The sequence below is a fragment of the Stegodyphus dumicola genome, chromosome X1, assembly GCF_044657685.1.
Source record: "Stegodyphus dumicola isolate Sdum_Otavi_A_Nest chromosome X1, ASM4465768v1".
In the NCBI taxonomy this organism is placed as follows: Eukaryota; Metazoa; Arthropoda; class Arachnida; order Araneae; family Eresidae; genus Stegodyphus; species Stegodyphus dumicola.
Window position 1 is genome coordinate 101508407 of NC_140780.1, and position 20908 is coordinate 101529314.

General features: G+C 34.1%; 1 protein-coding gene across 1 annotated transcript in view; it reads right to left on the reverse strand.

Moving 5' to 3' along the window:
• Positions 1-1382: 1382 nt before the first annotated feature.
• LOC146993226 (eclosion hormone-like) overlaps positions 1383-20908 on the reverse strand; it is a 77374-nt gene continuing 57848 nt past the window's right edge. The window contains exon 2 of the mRNA XM_085807318.1: positions 1383-1822. Coding sequence (XP_085663444.1) covers positions 1598-1822 — 225 coding nt within the window. The 3' untranslated portion in view covers positions 1383-1597. The remainder of the gene's footprint in view (positions 1823-20908) is intronic.

Below are 20908 nucleotides of genomic sequence, written 5' to 3' on the forward strand. Positions count from 1 at the left end.
GAATATCATGTTCCAGTATAACAGTTTTAACGTAATTTGATAGACATGCAGTTAAACTTAGAATAACTTTTAGAGAGAATCTATAAGAGGCCAAAAGTAACAGATCCAAAAGCTGATCCCAAAAGTAACAGAAAAAGAAAACATTAAATAATTTGAAAAAATATAGATAGCATCACAATTTGGTTTTCATAAAGATGCACAAAAAGACAAGGTTTTTTAACAGCGAAAACTTTTATTGCCAGAATATTTACTTGTTTCGCTGATAGGTAGGATGAAGTGGTCTGGTACTGTGTTTCGTACGGTACCGTGTGAAGATCACATAGGTTCATCCTCAGATTTTATCCTTAGAAACCCAGCACATAGAAGCACTAAAATCCAACCAACCCAATTCGAGGTAAGTCATGAATCTGCAAATTGGAATTTTTCAACAAGCGAAAAACCGTGCGAACTAGCTGTCAAAAGTTCTGGGAGCCCCATTCACTTAATGGAAGAACAAACACACACAGCTGTCGCATTTGGGTAAGGAGGAACACAAAAACGAGTGTGAAAATCTCTTTGCATTAACCAGATATGACAGCACACTGCAGGTTTACTGCATCATTCCTTATAGGCCCTTTTCCCTTTGAGAAAGACCTCGGCGGTGCATTTGGAACTGGTTTCTATTAGATTCGAGCATTCAAAGAGACATTATCATTCCGCTCTTGCGTGGGAGGCTGCAGGAACGGAGAGCCTCCACGCAGATCCTGCACACCCTCTGCTGCGATCAACACAAAGCGTGACTTTTGATCGTAGGGTTACTTCAAGTCACAGGCGTACAGAAGTCCGCCGACGTTACTGAGCGCATTGAAAAATATTATTCTCCATTATGTGATAGGAATTGAGTTGAACCCTTTTGATGCTATGAATAAAGTCGTGCCACCTCTGGTGGTCAGTTTCATAAATTACGGCCATTACATTAAACATTTGTAACTGCCTGCTGCTTTGTGAAGTGTGTTGCGCCACTGTATAAACTTGTGGTATAATTGAAGTAGCACATGTTGGTGAAAAATGCAATGATTTTGGCAAGGCAATCTTTAATTATTAAAAAAAATCCCATGTCTTTCAGTATATTTCTGTGAAACCTGCATCATGATATTGTCTCCTTTTACAAATTATTAAACGTTTACTTTTGCTATTACTTCGGGATCACCTGGTACTTTCCCAAGATAATAAGCAAACATCTCCTTCCAGATTAAATAGAGAATACTAAATACTTTACTTTAAAGATTTACTCATGTTCTTAAATTCCTATATACATATTTGTACAATTAGCAACTGCACTAAAATATTTAGCTAATTTTTGAATGATTATCATTAGCTAATCATGAACAGAAACACAGAGCTACAATTTTCTATGCGTTTATTATCATTAATGAGAAATTATTCAAAGATAAAGTCAAAAATTTCATTTCAGACACCAGAATTTTACATTCATCATTTTTGAGTCAATTTATTGAATCTGCTTTCAAAGTATTAATTTCAAATTTTAATCTTTTTAAGTATTTATTTTCAAATGAATTCCAGATTAAAGGAGCTCCAAAGATGAGTTTCGATGACATCATTCTAATTTTGTAATAAACTCAGCTATAGAATCCAAATCAGAGCAGTCTGGCAAGGTTGAATCGGAGACTTGCATGCACCATTCAGCACATCGTTGGCCTTCGAAGAAAGGTCCAAATGTTCGCTTACACTGGGCACAGTTGTGAATACAAAGGGCAGCATGTCTGTCCAGAGCACCTTCGGTTGCTACAATGAGCAGCAGGGTTATAATGAGCATCGAAATCTGAAATAAAAGGATGTTCAAAGGATGAATTTATGAAACAAAGTAAAATTATGTATATATAATAGCAATATTAAGTAATTAAAGCTAACAATGACTACAGTGAGAGATACAAAAACGACTGCACTTTTTAAATATTGCATTAAACGTAAACGTTTACTGTCCTTTGAGTTATTACAAGATATAGCGTTATGTACTGTGTTCCAAAATTTAAGCATGCCTTGTGAATCTTCAAATTATTTGTGGAAGTTATTAGGTGAAATTTACTGATACTGTTGACTAAAATAGGCAAGTATCCCAACAAAAGGGAACAGTTACATGCTTGAAGAACTATTAATTTTCTAAAAATAGGCAGATTAGGGCTGAGGTGGGAATGACTTGCTTGTCCTAACAGTTTTAATGGTGAAAGGCAGTTTTAGAAGAGTGTTCGAACTGATTTTGAACTAAATTAGCTTTATTGTGACAGAAAGTATACATTTGGAAGTTTTTCGACGCTGGAGTCTTGCTTGGAGGCTTCGAGGAAAGGCAGTCTTTAAAATCACCTATATCAATTATTTATGCTTTAATTCTTTATCTTCAGTTTTTACATTAAGTCTACTTTTCTTAATTTTCTAAGCAGCAGAGACAAATGTAATTTTAGGATCAAGGCATTTCCAAATAAGTTATATTTTCTTCCTTAAATTTTTAAGATCATTCTGTATTCATCATGTATTATAGAACACAGTATCAAGGGATTCTGTTCAATTTTTCAGTTAGAATTTGGGACGAAGTTGTCATACCAACATTAAATGCTTGAACTGATTATTTGAAATATGACAAAGTAAGAGAGGGCCATCTGTCCAAGGAAACGCATATTTTAAGGAAAACTGGTTTATATTCATGTTACACAAACATTTACACAAGCAGCTCATTCTCTAATATTTGAATCCAGAGCCAAATGCTAGTTTTCAGCTTACTGTCTGGCTGCCTGTAGGCAATAAATGTTTTAGTAGAAGGAATACTTGAAAAATTAAATTTAGGACTAATTCTGCAATTTTGTATTCAATGAGAAGGATGTAATTTATTAATAATTAAGTTTTAAATCTGGCAAAATGCCTGTTCAACTGTCATTTATTACTTCGATTAATTAATCTATTATTTCAATTAATGGTCAGTAGCAGAAGAGATTAAAAAGCATTTATGCTTAAAAGAATTATATGTTGTAATTTAAATGAATAACACAATTAAGCATGGAAATAATTAATTTTGGATAGCTTGTGATAACTGAATTTAAATTCATTGTTGAGTTATATCTGTAATGTTTTTTAGAATTTAAGGAAATATTTATTTAGAATTGTTTATTGAAACAATTTCATTAAAATATTTTTTACTGTAATCATATCCAGTTGCAGTCTTTTTAGATTACACTGTTGGGGGAAAAGGAGCTTGATTTGGTTTAGTTTATTTAAGTATGGCAAAGCACACTAGGGCTATCTCCTTAAGGAGAGGGATGCCTTTGTGGAGGACTTTCAAATTTAAACTGGCTCGTATACATGTTACACATGGGGAAAACCACGAAAACGCCTATGCAGCCAGCCCATTCGCGGGATTCGAACCTCGAACCGAACTACCAGTGTTCAGCGGGGGGGGGGTGAGGAGGAATTCTAGAACATTACTAATTTATTGCCAAAAAAACCATTAAGTATAATACACCAGTTTTTTTCCAGCTATTTCATGATGCATATGTAACTTTCAGATGTCTTAAAATTCAATAAAGAAAAATAATGGAGATCTAAGAAAAGCATAAAATTTGAGTTTCTTTCTAACTTTGGGAATATTTTGCAAGGAAATGCTGTATATCTTTTAGAAAATCTAAGGTATTTTTCCTTAAAACAACTTAATAATAATTAAAGTTACATAACTTCCCTTTCCCCACAAATAAATTAATGCAGCATGTTTCGTTACAAGCAGTAGCTGTAGACATTTCACATGAAACATATGTTCTACATGTGTAGTTATTTATAGTAATATTACAATTAAAATATTTAATATTTGAGAATACGTCATTTATGTATTTCGTATAAGACAAATATGTTCTATATGCATAATTATTTGGAAGAACTTTTAAGTAAATTTTCTGCAAATTTTTACATGTATATCCTCTAATATTTCTAATATTTCACATGGAATATACATGTTCGTCTTACATAATCACTTGCAATAACCTTACAAGCAGAACACTAGTAATCTACAAATGTTACCTTTAGTAATCCACATACAAAAATGACGTTCTACTTACATTATTATTTCCTATAATCTTTACAGATGTATGCATTGGTAAACCTCATATAAAAACCATGTTATACTTACACGATAATTTCCTGTAACTTTACAGATCAAAGATCTGTATCCTTTACGGACACATGCTTCGGTAATCAACATACAAAAACTTCGTTATGCCTACAGAATATCTTCCTGTAACATTACATGTCAAAGATCTGTAACCATTACAGGTGTAATCTCTGTAAAGTTACTAAGAATATTCCTGTTATTGATTATTCAAATAGTCCATGGCATCCCAGTTTCCACGACTTTTCTTAGTAACCTTACAGATTTTTGTTACAGTATAACTAGATCCCGTAATCCCTTCTTCCTTCTGAATATCTGACCTAAGCAGGGAATATATTCGCCAGTTCGCAAAGTATTAAATATAAAATATAGAAATTTATCGTTCAAACTAGTTTTAGGGGTACACCTTTGCAGGAAAAGTTGTTTATTGCGTTTTGGGCTCCTAATTGTGTTATATGCTTTAGTTAAGTCTGCAAAATCACTAGTAATAAATAATAAATATTCATTTGTAATAAATATTCATTTATGGAAGCATAAAAGGGTTACAGCATTTTGATAGACCAGTACTGAAATTTGCTGAAAATATGATATTACTTCACTTGAAACTGCCTTTTATATCCTCAACTTATTTAACTATTGTTATAAGTCAGAATCATTAATCTCAAATGATAAATAAAATATTATTATCATAGAATCATACTTAATATTTTTATTACACGTTTAAAATATTTAAGTAATGTTAAGAAGGACTCAGAGGAAGTCTGTCAAAGCTGAAGTTTTTACGAAAAACTTTTGGAGAAAATTTCCTTTAAAAGTTTTGCTTTAAAATATTACCTTTCCTTATATTAAAGATTAAGTTAAAGCAAATAGTATAATCTCATATTAATAGTAATTAAAAATGGGCAATTAATAACAGAAATACAACAATCGTTTAGTTACAGAAGTTGTAAAATACATATATACCAATTCTCTTTCTTTGCACTGGAGTGCTCTATAACTTAATCTTTTAAAATTATAAATTTTTCCGCAGTTTCCCAGTTCAGAGTTTAGCACACTTCATACTTTAGCACAATTTGTAATTTTACAAAGCAGTAATGAGTACAACGATGGCTGAAAAGCAAACTTTTGATGAAGAATGTTGTTGAAACCCTGGAAATTTTTTTTTTCGCCAGATATTGGTACTGGTGCTGCAATCCGTAAAATATGCAAACATTAATATTAGAAGTTTCAAACGGATATTTTGTGTCATTGGCATTACTAACATTTCGAGCAAGAACAACCACAGCGACAAGCTTGCATGGAAGAATTTTGAGCAGCTATTTAATATAAACTGTACTTAAGCTGCCATTTGAGTTGCATGTTAATGCATGCTTACAAAAGTTTCAAAACGCTAATAAGATGATTATACATGGGCTAATACCAGCAAGAAAAAGAAAGGAAGATCTCACACCTGCAGAACTTAGATCTCTAACTTATCATAATCGCTGTTGTTTATTTAAACGATATGAGAAATTTGATGCATATGTAAAAATTAAGTAAAAATACGCTATTAAGAACTAAATGGCGGAAGGTTCGGAGCGTAATCGATCATCATATTTCAATTTTGACTTTTCTTCTTTTTTTTCTACATTTCTTAAACAGTTATCCGAATTTATTGACAAATGGGCATATATTTAGTGAAATTAGTAACAGTCTGCGTGACTCAGTTATTTAAGTGCCTTGAGTAATCTTGAGTAATCTGCCATCCAAGGACAGCTGTTAATTTGAATAAACAGACAATATAATATTTCTCATTTTTTATAACTCGCCAATTATAGTTTCACAGCCACCTAACGTAATATTCGGTTCTGAATATGCGTATAATGCTGTATATGTATAAACAAATTGCAGATTCTTTACAGACATATACATATTACCCTTTTCGGTACTATTCTGTTTTGAGGGCCGTAAAAAAATTGCAGCGAAAATGTATGCGCAAAAGCGCCAAATCTAGCAAACGCGCCCATTTAACAGCGCGCCAGATCTAGCGTACGCGTTGATTACAGATTGCGTAAGTTTATATAGTTCTATATTTCTTAAGACGCCAATGACATACTAGTTTAATTTTTAAATCCTTTTTTGATTTTAAATTTTTTTTTGATATCCTATGGATTTAACAATTTGGGAATTGCCCATGACGAAAAGTCGGCAATAGAATTTTGGGTAAAGTGCAGAATCACTCACTGCTTAATGCGTTTTTAAGAATTGCACATACTCAGTACATCGACCTATTTTCACTTAAAAAAAAATCCTAGAATAGCACAAAAATGGCACTGCGCACACCCTTGACTTTATCTATGTACACATCGACCTATTTTCACTTAAAAAGTAAAAGAAAATTGACAAACATCCAATTGTTTTTACCCTTGTAAAAAAGCGGCGAACAAATAAGTGAGCGATTCTGCACTTTACCGAGAATATTCTCAAAGAAAAGGCATCATTCATTATAGAAAATTACGTTTGAACAACCAACGACATGAAATTATGCTTTAACGATAAGTCGGTAGCGAAATAGATATGAAAGCATCATTCATTATAGAAAATTACGTTTGAACAACCAACGACATGAAATTATGCTTTAACGATAAGTCGGTAGCGAAATAGATATGAAGGCATCCATTCAGTTGTGTTTAGTAATTTTTATATAAATTATAATAATGATCTGAAATAGTTATTTACTCTTTTGGCTTCCATTCAGTCATGTTTAGCCTTTTTCATATAAATTATAATAATAAAAAAAGTATTATATGAAATTAACCTTTCATCTAAATTAAAACATCAATCTTAGATAGTTATTTACTATTATACCGGGTGATCAAAAAGTCAGTATAAATTTGAAAACTTAATAAATCACGGAATAATGTAGATAGAGAGGTAAAAATTGACACACATACTTAGAATGACATGGGGTTATATTAGAACCAAAAAAAAAAAAAAAAAAAGTTCAAAGGTACTGTTATCGGGCCTTTTTTTCTTCGAGGAAATGCGTGATTCTGGTTTTGTAACTGCTACCGTGACGGGTGAGAGTTACGCCGATATGTTACAGAATCGCATCGTCCCCAGCCTGGCTGATAAACACCTGCTGGAACGTATGATTTTTACGCAGGATGGCGCTCCACCCCATATTGCTAGACGCGTGAAAGATCTCTTGCGAAGGTGATGATCGTGTGCTCAGTCGCCACTTTCATCATGCTTGGCCTCCCAGGTCTCCAGACCTCAGTCCGTGCGATTATTGGCTTTGGGGTTACCTGAAGTTGCAAGCGTATCGTGATCGACCGACATCTCTAGGGATGCTGAAAGACAACATCCGATGCCAATGCCTTACCATAACTCCGGACATGCTTTACAATGCTGTTCACAACATTATTCCTCGACTACAGCTATTGTTGAGGAATGATGGTGAACATATTGAGCATTTCCTGTAAAGAACATCATCTTTGCTTTGTCTTAATTTGTTATGCTAATTATTGCTTTTCTGATCAGATTATTGCTTTTCTAATTATTGCTTTTCTAATAAAACCCCATGTCATTCTAAGTATGTGTGTCAATTTTTACCTCTCTATCTACATTATTCCGTGATTTATCAAGTTTTCAAATTTATACTGACTTTTTGATCACCCGGTACTTCCTTTCTTGCCGCAATTATTAGGGTTGCCGCAATTATTTTTGGCAGCATTGGCATCAACAATAGTTTGGCGATTTTTTACGGCCCTCGAAACCGAATAGTACTCATTTTTCTTATGAGTCGAAGAAAATAAAAGGATTGCGGTAATTATTCTTAGGCCAGAAAACAATCTAAGTAGTTATCACTATATTTAGAAATAATGTAATATAATTTCGCTGCTTAAGTAACGTTAATAAAAAATACTTCTCTACCATTGTTTTAGTTTAACTCATTTTCAGTGGCTGCTGAGAATAGGAATTCAGTGAAGTATTTTACTAACAAGCAGAAACTCAAACTTATTTTATTTAAAGTGTGAGTACAGCCACTTACCATACGGATATACTATTTCGAAAAATGCTTGCCAGGAACAATACGTTATTATATTTTACAGAGCCTATTTTTAAACGATTATCACTGTATTTAGAGAAATATTTTACCTACAATTTTTGTGTTTTAAATGTTCTATTTTATAACCCTTATTCTTCAATGTCTTTTTACTTCTTAATAAAGACAATAAAGCTTTTGGCAGTATCGGAAGAGGTTTGTCCCATTCCTCTTCAGTGGCTTTCCAAAGTCCAAGGAGTGATTTAGGTCGACGTCTGGACAGTGAGCTTTTCTAACAGTCTAAAAGCGTAAAAATTCATGGGTCCATCAGGAGATTTAGTAGGGGATATGAGTGAAGGGTATGGTCTTGATACCCACTTCTTGTTCCCTTTTTCTCCAGAAAATTAACAGTGGATTTTGATGTGTGGCTGTTTGCTTTATCTTGACTCAGTTCTACTGATTGATGGCACTTTGGGTAAAGAGAAGGTATTTAATATTTGAAAATTGGGTATAAAATATGTTTCTGATAATATGTGGAATTGATCTTAACATCTTTTCCCACTCTCTTAACTTCTCACTACACCAGCAACAATAATAAATCCCTTTCAAAACTTTCTTTAGATTCTTTGAACCATGTTTTAACATTTTGTTCTCCTCTTTGATGACAATAAATGGATCTCTTTTTATTGCAGCCATTTAAATACACCCAATGTATTGTGAGAACATTTTCCTTTTTTGTCCAGATTTTTCTGATAAAGAATTCTGCGTTCAGCGATATGTGATGGTAAACGATGCCTTTTTATGATTTAAATCAACATTAATCATAGTTGACACTGAGCATTTAAATGATTTTGCAACTGTCCTTTTAATTCGCATATTTTTGTTTTAACATTACAGGTCTTAACTATGCAACATTCGAAACATCCCTTTTTTTCCTTGGATATGTATTTGGAAAACGTTTTCCGCTTGAAACCAAATTTTGACGTTTTTTTCCCTTTCTTGTTGACAATATTACCTATCGTAGCTTTAGATCAGCGGTTCTCAACCTTTTGACTAACGCGTACCATCTAAACAAAGACTGAAAACCTTTAGTACCACCACTACAAAGTACTACTACCACCACCACCACTTTTGAACAAGCTAAGATCGGATAAATTTACTAGCGTTAGAGAAAAAACTCAATCAGGATGTTGGAGTTTTAATTTTTGAATTCAATAGTTAAAAATATCTTACTTCTTTGCGTACCACCTATTTTTCTCTTGCGTACCACCTATTGAGAATCCCTGCTTTAGATATCGAAAAATCATGGCTTTCACAGCGCTTTTTAATAATTAGAAGAGAATAAATTGCTTTGGAAAGAGCCCAAACATAGCTTTACATCCATTGCTTCTATAAAATCGCTATATTTGCTTGAAAAGAAAACTGTCAAGTAGCAGACGTTAATGTATACTTTCAAAAATATAGCTGCAGTTAAAAAATTAGAATAGACGATTTTTTATAGCTAAGCAAAATCGTCTAAAAAATGTGCGAACAGCCACTGTATCTTCAGCGTCTTGTTTCGTTTTTTTTATTACGATAAAGGGAAGAGATACATTTGTGCAAGACTTTCTAAGGAAACTGTCTCGTATCCACATTACACATAGGAAAACTCCGAAAACGTCCTTCCAGCCAGCCCGTTCACCTGGAATCGAAACCAGGTCACATTACTAGTGAATTTACCGTTCTAATAACGCCCTGCACTTAATAATATGATTAGAAGTACGATATAATATCTAATTTAAGGAATTTTTAGCAACTATACAGAAATGGAAAAATATTTTTTTTCCAAAGGAATTTTTGTAAATTAATATAATACGATTATACGAAATATAATACGAAATATAATACGATTAGAAGTACGATATAATATCTAATTTAAGGAATTTTTAGCAACTATACAGAAATGGAAAAATATTTTTTTTTCCAAAGGAATTTTTGTAAATTAATAATTAATATACATCTTATAACTGCAAGCCTGACAGTTAAACCTTTTAGTTTAATCTGCCCTACCCCTCTTATTTATCTATTTTTGAATGCTTTAGCAAGCATAGGTTATTCAAATAAAGCTGAGGAGAAACATAAGCAGTCCTGTGACTCAACGATTGTATCAACTGATGTGTTAGACATAATTATTACCTCAAATATTACACAATTACCTTACCTCTACGTAGACAATGATATAGACTCTGATCATCTCCTCGTAAGATTTACTTTGTATGGATTAAAACAAGGACTCCCACCTGCTAAAAGTCATGTAAATTGGAGTAATTATACCCATACCCTCAACTCTAATATTATCGCTACCACCAATCTTCAACACAGCTCTGATATTGATATTGCCATCAACTATTTAAATCAAAAAATTACTACTGCTATTAATGATTACAAAATTTCTAAAAATAAGGAAATTATCATCCTGCCCACGAATATTCAACTGAAAATAAAAGGAAAGAACAGACTTCGGTAGTTATCGCAAAATACTCAAGACCCTCGCGATATTCATCTATATAACAAATGCAATAGAGAACTCAGGAAACTTATAAAAGAATATAAAGATGACACCTGGAGTCAGTTTATCAGAAGCCTTTCGCATACAGAACATTCAGTCTGGAAAAGAGCCAAAGCTTTAGGAAGAAGTGACAATAATATCGACTCAATTACCCATAATAATATAGAAATTCACAATTTAGACTAAATAATAAATATTTTTGCAGGTTCTTTTGAACTTCAAATTCTGAAAACAATTTTCCAAATGCAATTGATCAAAATGTAGTTAATCACGAGAACAACTTCATCGCAGCCAATAGTAATTTAAGAAACAGCCCTTTCAACCCAAATGATATTAAATCGATTATTACTAAATTAAATCCTAGAAAAGCATCTGGATATGATAACATTTCGAACAAAGCCTTAGTAGAACTTCCAAGGAAAGTAATAGTCTTAATCAGCAAAATATTTAATGCCTGCCTCCGACTTAAAAATCTATCCTAATCTCCGGAAACACGCTTTAATCACAGTAATAAAAAGACCTACAAAAACGGGAAACAACACAAGTGATAATCACCCTATCAGCCTCCTGCCTGCTTTAGGGAAATTGATTGAAAGAGTAATTATAAACAGACTTAACATCTGAATCTTAGAAAATAATACCATACGCGACCACCAGTTTGGTTTTAGGAACGGATTCTCCACAACCCAATCAATCTCTAGGGTAGTCGAGTTCGTAGAAGAATGCTTTAATAAGAAAGAAATAATTTCAGGTCTCTTTTTAGATATAGAAAACACGTTTGATAAGATTTGGCATTATGGCCTCCTTATCACTTGTTTCTCACAGTCTGGTACCAATCTTAATAGTCCTCACCTCAAATTATCTAAATCAAAGAACCTTCCAAGTCCGAATTAAAGACAAAAACCTCAAGTATCAGACAAATAGCTGGAGGGCACCGGGGAACAATCATGGCGTCCCTGCTCTTCAGTATTTCATTAACGACATACAAATTAATAATAATACCTTAATCGCTTGCTATGCCGACAATACGCCATCCTTTGTAAATAACTCAACTTACAAGCTGCTCAAACGAAACTTTAAGATACCGTCAATATAATATCCATATGGTTTAAGGGATGGAGGATAAAAACCAATGCAACGAAATCCTCTGTTATCTATTTTAAAAATACTCCGCAAGACAACACTATGAAGACATCATGCTCGACGGAGCATTTATATCACGTGACACCAAAGTAAAATATCTGAAAGTTTATCTCGATGAAGAACTCAACTTTAAATCTAACAAAATTGGAGCCAAAGATGAAGCTTTTAAAGCTTTCTTGAGTATTTATACATTAATTGGAAGAAATTCCCAGCTTAACCAATTCCAGCTCAATACCAAGAAAATTCTATACAATTAATTAGACCTATTTTACTATACGCTGCGCCTACATGGGCAGCTGCTTCAAGAAACAATAGATTAATACTCCGAAAATACCAAAACGAAGCACTCCGTATCATTATCAAGGCTCCTTGGTTAACAAGAAACATTGTCATTCATAATGATTTGAATATAAAACACGCTGACTCCGAAATTCTACGATTACGATTTACGCATAAATTCTGCAATAAGTGTGATAAGACACCCAGGACGTATAAAAAAAATTAGGAACTACGAATATACCCATACTACAGCCTCATAGTGTTTAGCTTCGCTGACTGCCATGCCGAAGGGCCCGAGTTCGATTCCCGGAGAAGGCATGGATGTTTGTCCTTGCAACATGGGGGCACTCTAAACATGCGGTGAGCCGAAAGTCCTCTCGAGAGGTTGGTTGTAGGGAAAGAGGGGTGGGAAGCGTGTTCTCCATCAAAATTGGGGGCGGAACTGAGCTGAATCGCACTGTCACCTGTATGGTGCCTACAACAGGCGTAAGCTTGCGCTCATTGCCACGAGGAATTTCATGGGCTTGGGCTGACTATAGGTCAGACAAGTGGGTATTAGCAACAACAACAACCAGAACAGCCTCACAAAAGACCGAAAACCATCCATCAGAAGAGTGACTGGTGAAGTTTTCGATTTAATTTCGGATGTTTACTCATATTTACAGCGATCTCAGTAACCAAGCGGTGTTAGTCAAGGCTCCATTCAGGCGAAATTGTTGTACAGTTTCAATGCCACCCGAACAGAAAATATAACAAGGACTTGTAAATTTTATTTATTTTTATTTTTTCTTCATTTACTGCGTATTCAATAATTATTAGCGTATTATTATTCAAGAAAGTCTGAAATGCTTATAATTGGTTAAAGTGTGTAATAGGACTTTTCATGACAAATTACAATTTTTACATGTTTGCTTTACTGCTCTAAAGAGACTACTGCACAAAGGCGCTTTTCCCTCTGTCTAGAATTAGAATTTTTCAACTTTTCAGCCCAAGGGGAAATGTGAAATGATTTGGCAAAGTCCCTCAGGGATGGAAGACCTCTAATATGAATGACGATTCACGATCCACGATTGTATCACAGATTACTGCACCGACTTACCTTTATGAACACCATTAAAGGGTAGACTTAGTCTTGCAGCCAAGAAGTTAAGACTAAAATTTCGAACTGAAAACCCAACTAGAGATTTATTTAGACTTATTATAAAGTGGTAGATCAAGCCAGGGGCATCAGCCTAATATGACAGAAGCTTTCTTGAAGGATTTTCTAAGGGAAGCGTGATTAGCTATACCTACAGAAAACCAGGAAAGGGTATTGTTCCACTGGGGAATTGTGTTTGGTTTAATTAATTACGGCAAAGTACGACTAAGAGGAGGGATGCCTTCGTAGAGGATTTTCTAAGGAAAACTGGCTCGCATACACGTTACACATGGGAAAAACTACGAAATCTCCCATGCAGCCAGCCCGTTCGCCTGGAATCGAATCTAGGTCAAAAATACCAGTGTACACTATCTTTACCGCTTAGCCGCTAGCGTGCGTTCCACCGGTGAGTAGTGATGTGATGATTTCCAGTAAAGAGTAGTTGTTCGAATATATAGCAGTACTTTGCGAACTAGCGGGAACTTTGACTTCCAGTAAAGGGTAGTTGTTGGAATATGTAGCAGTACTTTGCGAAGAACTATTACATTTCTGGTACTATTAATGATAAAACTGAAATAATTCCATTATGTTTACACTTTATATTACGAGATTCAGGTAATGTACATTACAGGAATAAATAACATGTAAAGAACATGTTATTTATTCCTTGTAACATGTAAAGAAACTATTGTAATAACAATTAAATTTAGTGCTTATTTAGGAAATATAAAAGGCGTAATAGATGCAAAATTTCGTGTGTTTCAGAAATAAAGTTTTTAATTTAGATCACATAGAAGCAAACATTGAGCTCTGTTATATAGCTACACATAAAAATTAAAAAAAAAATAAATTGACCTGTTGCGGATGCATATTCAAAGAGCATTATTACAGTAACAATAATCTTACTATTTCATTCATGCGAAATCCTCTTCTTGGCGAGAATGAAAGCTCTGCTCTATTTATACAAAAATTTCACTACAGGAATTGCCGTATATTTCTGAAACTATAATTACAGCCCGTAGAGCCGTGTACTTAAGTTGCAGTAAATTCAATCTAACCGCATGCCACTGTTTTATTTTTAGTGGAGATACTACTTCCGAATGCTTAATTTGCTGCCTTTCAATAACCAAAGACTCTGTTATTTGGATTAAGCAATATCTTGAGCAGCATGGGGTACGTAAAAGGAATTAGCACTATCTAAATTTGATTTAGAAAAAGAAATTTTTCTGCAAAGCGTTGGCAAAGTTCGGACGCAGTACAATCGAATCAGAAAAGGAAACACGTTTTGACACGCAGAGTCACAATGCAAAAAACCTTATGCGACGGATTTGTTTTTTTTTCATATTTATCATTTGATTAAATTTCTGATTTATGCTTTTACTTTAAAAAATACTGCGACATATCTGCAGAAAACACAGAATTCTTGAATGGATTTAAAGTTCTTAGATCACGTAACAGCGCTAGATCAATAGATAAGAATTCAGCAAAATTTCAAGTTTTTAACCATGTCCTTGGACGGGAACGTTATATAAATGTAACCAGAGTGCAATATGTTTAATAACGAACTGGAGAAAACTAACATTTGCTTAAGGAGTATGATAACGCCCAATTGAAAACAGAAGAAGCTGGATATCAGGAGCTTCTGAAACGCATGAAATGTCTATATTAAATCAAAAACATAAGCTACAGAGCAAATATTTAATGTTTTGCATATAGTGAGTTCAAAAGAAAATTATCTAGTGTGTCGGATTTCTTGATTCCAAAAACTGACCCGTAATATTGCTCTTAAAATTCGATCCTATTTTGTTGCAAGTGAATATAAAAATTATCAGACATACTTTCATTTTTCCCTCGGGTAGCCTTTTTGTTTAGTTCTTTAAATATAAACTAATTTACATTTATTTAAATGAGGAAGATGAAGTACGCAAACCTGATTTTTGATTATTTTAACATTATGTACATATAAAAAAATGAAATAAATAAAAGATTACGATTGAGAACGATTCAGAAATTTATTCATATTAATTTGAATTTAAATGTTATACAATAAAGAAAAATATTAATATTTGCCGTACTAAATTAGTACACGAAGAAAATGAACTCAAATGAAAATGGAATGAAATGGAAAATCTCATGGATTGTCTGTGTATTTTCAAATATTTTTTCAAAAATATAAAGTGCCCACCAGCCGCCGAGCGGTAAAGTCGCTGAACACTGGTAGTTCGGTCCGAGGTTCGAATCCCGCGAACGGGCTGGCTGCATGGGCGTTTTCGTGGTTTTCCCCGTGTGTAACGTGTATACGAGCCAGTTTCCCTTAGAAAGTCCTCCACGAAAGGCATCCCTCCCCTTAGGCAGATAGCCCTCGAGGCTTTGCTATAATTACACAAACAAATCAAAAATATAAATGTTTTCTAAAACTGAGTAAAGTTAGTCAATCCAATTATGGTTATGTTTGATGATAAAAGATCATTAAATAATCTAAATATTGCTTTTATTTTAGTTGAATTATATCTAATCGTAAAGAACGCATCTCTTAACTGTTGTAAGTGTGCTGCGTATTAAAAATAGAAAAAAAATCTTGTGTGAGAAATGGATATTTATTATAACCACGTATATCAGCTCGCCTGAGCTTTCTGCTGTAGACAAATTTAATTGAATGTGAAGAGAGAATTTTTCTTCTGTAATACTAGATTGAATTTGGTAAACACTGTCTTTGCCAGCATCACCCAGGGAATTATTTTGACTGCATTCTCAAGATCTTATGTAATCATTAGAGGTATCAGCTGTATCATCACATCAAAGATATTATGTAATATTTATTACTCTAGCTTGTAGATTTTTCTTCTTGAAAATAGCTTAAAAGACATTTTCGTTGATAACCTGAGTTTTGAAGGAATTAACGATATCCTCCTTCTTGCGTTTATTTCATTTCTAATTTTAGTAACAATCTGTTATGTTATTTCTCTGCTAATTAAATTTAAATTTGCAAGTATTAATTTCTGTGCTTCTTACGTCCTGATCGTATCGAATTTTATGTTCTTAAACTTCTGACAGTGACTTAAGTAGTTTTACTGTTTGTCATCAAATTTTCAGCACTTCATGAATTCCTGTTATCGACGTTATCAATTAATGCTTATCAAACAGTGCTTCTTAATTGATATATTTATTTAAAAAATTCCCTCCTTTGCACTGTTTATATCGTCTTGCTTTGTAATTAAAACTCAATGATAATAGATTATTTTTGTGATAGCTTTTGCATGTTTTTGAAATAAATTACTATTAATAGTATAACGACTAAGCACTTTTACAATTTTCGGAATATCTGTAACTCTTCCTTGATTATTTCTCATATACTGATATGTTTAATCATTACACTTTCAAAATTATAGTCATATTCATATTGTGATAATCCCTTTTCATTACCGTTTTGTTATTCATAAAAGAAAATACTGAAATTAAAATTGAGTCTAAGAATTACGTAATAAAATTACATTAACAACATAAGAAAATAGAAATTCAGAATTCCCCCGATTCTTAAATCAATACGTCCTGCTGCTCTTTTTATCAAATGAAAATTATGTCAGTCATATAATTCTGGCAGTTTTCTTCAGGGCAAATTTTCCCGATTTTTTTCAAGCCCACTTTTGCTTTCTTACCACTAGAATATATCTACAAATAAGGTTAATTTTGTTTGGTTTATTTTATTATGGCAGACTAAGGGGAGCTATGCCTTTGTGGACGATTTTCTAAAAGAAACTGGCTTATATACACTTTACGTACGCGCAAAACCACGCAAATACTCACGCCGCCAGCCCGTTCCCGGGATTCAAACTCTGGACCGAACTACCAATGTTCAACGATTTTACCACTCGGTCGCTCTGGAGAATAAGGAACAACATTCTAATTAGAAAGTTCTTTGTAAAAAGCGCATAAAAATTAAAATTTCAGATATTCTTATTACAAGAAATCATGTGATCAAAATTATTATAAGTCTGTAATCTTTCTTAATTTCATTTTTTGAACACTCTAGGCCACTGATTTGGTATTTGGCTGTGGACCACAAAAACAGTTATTCAGTAGCATTGCTGTTAAAAATATGTCCGGATGTTTTTAATTCATTTTGTATGATTTAGAGAGAAAACCTTAGGTTTTGTGATGAAACTGGAATGCAAAAATATTTTAAATTGGCCTTTGTTTGAAAACTTTTTCATTAAAATTGTATATTTTATGCATTAAAATTTTATTTATTTGGGCTTATGAGAAACGGCTTCAAAACAACAATTGTTTTTTTAACCGAGATTTATCGAGTGTGTCTTCTTTTAAAAATGTTTTTTTTTGGAGAAGGGTAAATCAAATAAGTCTTATTTTTCCCCCAAAATAGTGCTAAAAATGGAGGTACAGACCTTTATGACATACATAAAAGTGGTAAAGATGCAGACCTTAATAAGAATGAAGAAGCAAACTAAAGCATGATTTTCAAATAGTGCGAACACTAGTTTTGCTTATGTTTTACTAATGACTCTATGTCGGTTGTTATTTCCGTTCGAAGTCCAAACACTGCTTCAGGTGTATGCCTATTACCTTATTCTTACCAGGAAGGTCTTTCAACCTGGAATTATCAATTAAAAAAACTCTATTAATGCATACATAATAACTCCTAATACTACACAGATAAACAGTATATAGATAGGATTGGATTATTCAATTATGGAAAAGCACACGACGGCTATCTGCCTAAAGGGAGGGATGCCTTCGTGGAGGACTTTCTTAGGGAACTAGCTCGTATATACGTTACACATGAGGAAAACCACGAAAACGCCCATGCAGCCAGCCCGTTCGCAGGATTCGAACCTCGAACCGAACTATCAGCGTTTAGCGTCTTTACCGCTCGGGCGCTGGTGGGCTTGTATATAGATAGAATCCGTTGCTAGTATTACATAGACCAGCAGTTGGAAAATTGTAAAAAATAATAAGATTTGGCGATACGGATCTATTTGGAAGCTTTTCAAATTGTCAACATGCAATTTCAAAAATCTGATCACTAAGATGGTCGATTCATGCAAAAATATGAAATACTAAATAGAGAGATATCAAGCGAAATATACATATTTTGGTTATCAGTTCAGAGTAGCTTAAAAGGGAAAATTAAATAGAACTAATGGGAATTAAATTCTCTGAAAAATTAGGTTAAAACTGGAAATTGTTTTAACGAGCAAGAAAGTTTTATACTGCTGTTATTTTAGCGCGATATGAAAAGTACACACATTATTTAATAATAAATATGTTGATTGCGGATTGAATGTACATTCGTGTGCAAAGTTAAGAGAATTTGCACATTATATCAAATTTCAGGAAAACTAATGGACAAATTTTAATGAAATTTGGCATGAATATACATTTTTAACAGAGCAAGAAATATACCATTCGAAATTCATTTATGAGAGCTTGATTATCAGTAAAGCTCATAGTGCAGAGACGTGACGGTATACTGGATGGGAGGCAGTTGATGAGACCCTGGGGTAGTTGATTTCACTCCCGCAGCAAGGCAGTTTTCAACTCCGGATTGCTTCTCAGAGAGCAATAGCGAGATGAAATTGTTCTCCCAAGAACGTCGCAGACATGCTCTATAGGATTAGGGTCAGGAAATCTGGATGGCCAATCCTTGCGGGGATTATTCCTCCCTTTCTAGGTAATCGTCGACCAAATGAGGCCCTTTGTGGACGAGCTTGGTCGTTCATTAACAGGAAGCCAGGGCCACCTGTACCCCTGTAAAGTACAAAAAAGGGCTCTAAGATTTCCTCTCTGTACCTCATAGCAGTCGAGAGCCTTTGTAAAACATATGCAGGGATGTCTGGCCGCTCAACATCAACATAATGCCTTCTTAAAACCATTACACCTCAAACACTGTAATGATCCTTTTTCCTGATGAGGTATCGTGTTCTAGGCTCTCTGCAGATATGAGTATGTCGAGAATCAGTTTCCAGGCTGAATCTGTACAAATCTGTAAAAAGCAAAGTGTTCCACTGAAGTCCAAGGCGCATATTTTCTGCAACATGCTAAACGCGCTCTCTCGTGCGCTGCAGTAAGCGGAACTCAAGTAGTGGGTCTTCTGGCATAAAATCGTACCTCAGGAAGCTTCGGGCAATTGCAGACAGAGAAACTGGGGCTGCAGTGGCATCATACAACTCCCGTGAGAGCTGTGAAGCTGTATCCGTCCTGGGTTCTCAGCGCTAAAAATGCCAAATAATGATCTCCATTCGTTGTTGGGAACCGTAGACTTTGTCCAGGTCTTCTCCATATGGATCCAGTATCCTGAAAGTGTTTGCATTTTTACTAGGCAGCTGAGTTTAGAGATTACATCTGGCTCTGGAAATTTTATATTGCAACAAACAACGTACAGAAGACTTAATGACAAAGAACGTTACGCCAGAAAGGCTATTTTTCACTGACCTTGCAACAAATGAAGGCTCACCTATGCAGAACGAGCATAAGAACTGGAACTGAAATTGACAATAATCGTTTAAGATATTTTAAGTGATGAGACGAGGATCTTTTCATATCTGATTTAAACATGTATATAGCTGGAGGAAACCCAAAATGGTAATATTTCCAATTGGGTAATTTGACCAGGTAATTTGACCATTTCTAAAGTGTAGATATGATGATATTACGGGGAATAATGATCAATGTGTACATTGTAAGGATTTTAAGTTTTACTAACGTTTATTTTATTTTAAAACTTTGCTATCCTCTCTTATTTTCCATTTCCGGAATTGCTTATGAGGTTGCAAACTGTATAGGTATTTAAGATGTGGCTTTTAGCCAAGAGGAGAGAGATTTCTTGCTGCCTTACCACGCGCGTGTTTTCAGTTAGTTCATGCCTGCTTTTAAGGCCAGAACTTAGTTCCTGCTGATATTTGAAGACGTATTGTACTTTTTGCATTTCGCTCACTACATACGCAGTGTCAAAAGGCCAATCTTCGCGTTACTAGTTAAGCATCTAAGTTTACTAATTCAGAAGTCAAACAACAAAAATCAGCGTTGATTTACAAAATTTTCACAGGCCTAGTTTCGATGGTTTTACCGAACCATCATCTTCAGCTGCAAAACCGCAAATGAACAAGATAGGAAATAATGTTTAGATAAGATAAGAAAGCCTGGACAAGAATAAGCAAGTGGCGCCATCTGTTGGCGAAACCAGAACTAAAACATAATTTCTCTAAAAGCCGAAGGCAAATTTGGATTGGAATTAGGATCGTTAACTAGAACAGAAAGATTTTTATGAATGTGAAATGCCTCTAGAAAATCCAGTTCTCCAATGGAAGATGTTTTTTGAATAATTTTGGCAGCAGAAAAATTGAAAGTGTGATTTTCGGACCAACAATGTTGAGCAACAGAAGACTTCTGTGTTTCCTTTTTTCTAACATATGCCTCATGTTCTTTGACGCGAAATTTTAAGGCTCTCTTAGTTTGGCCAATGTAAATTAAACCGCACTGGCAAGGAATCCTATAAATACCCCAGGAATTCATATCCGGAATGGGGTCCTTGAGTATAGAAGTTGGAATTTTATTGATGGGAGAGTAAACAACCCGAAAGTTAAATTTCTGCAAAATATGTGCAACTTT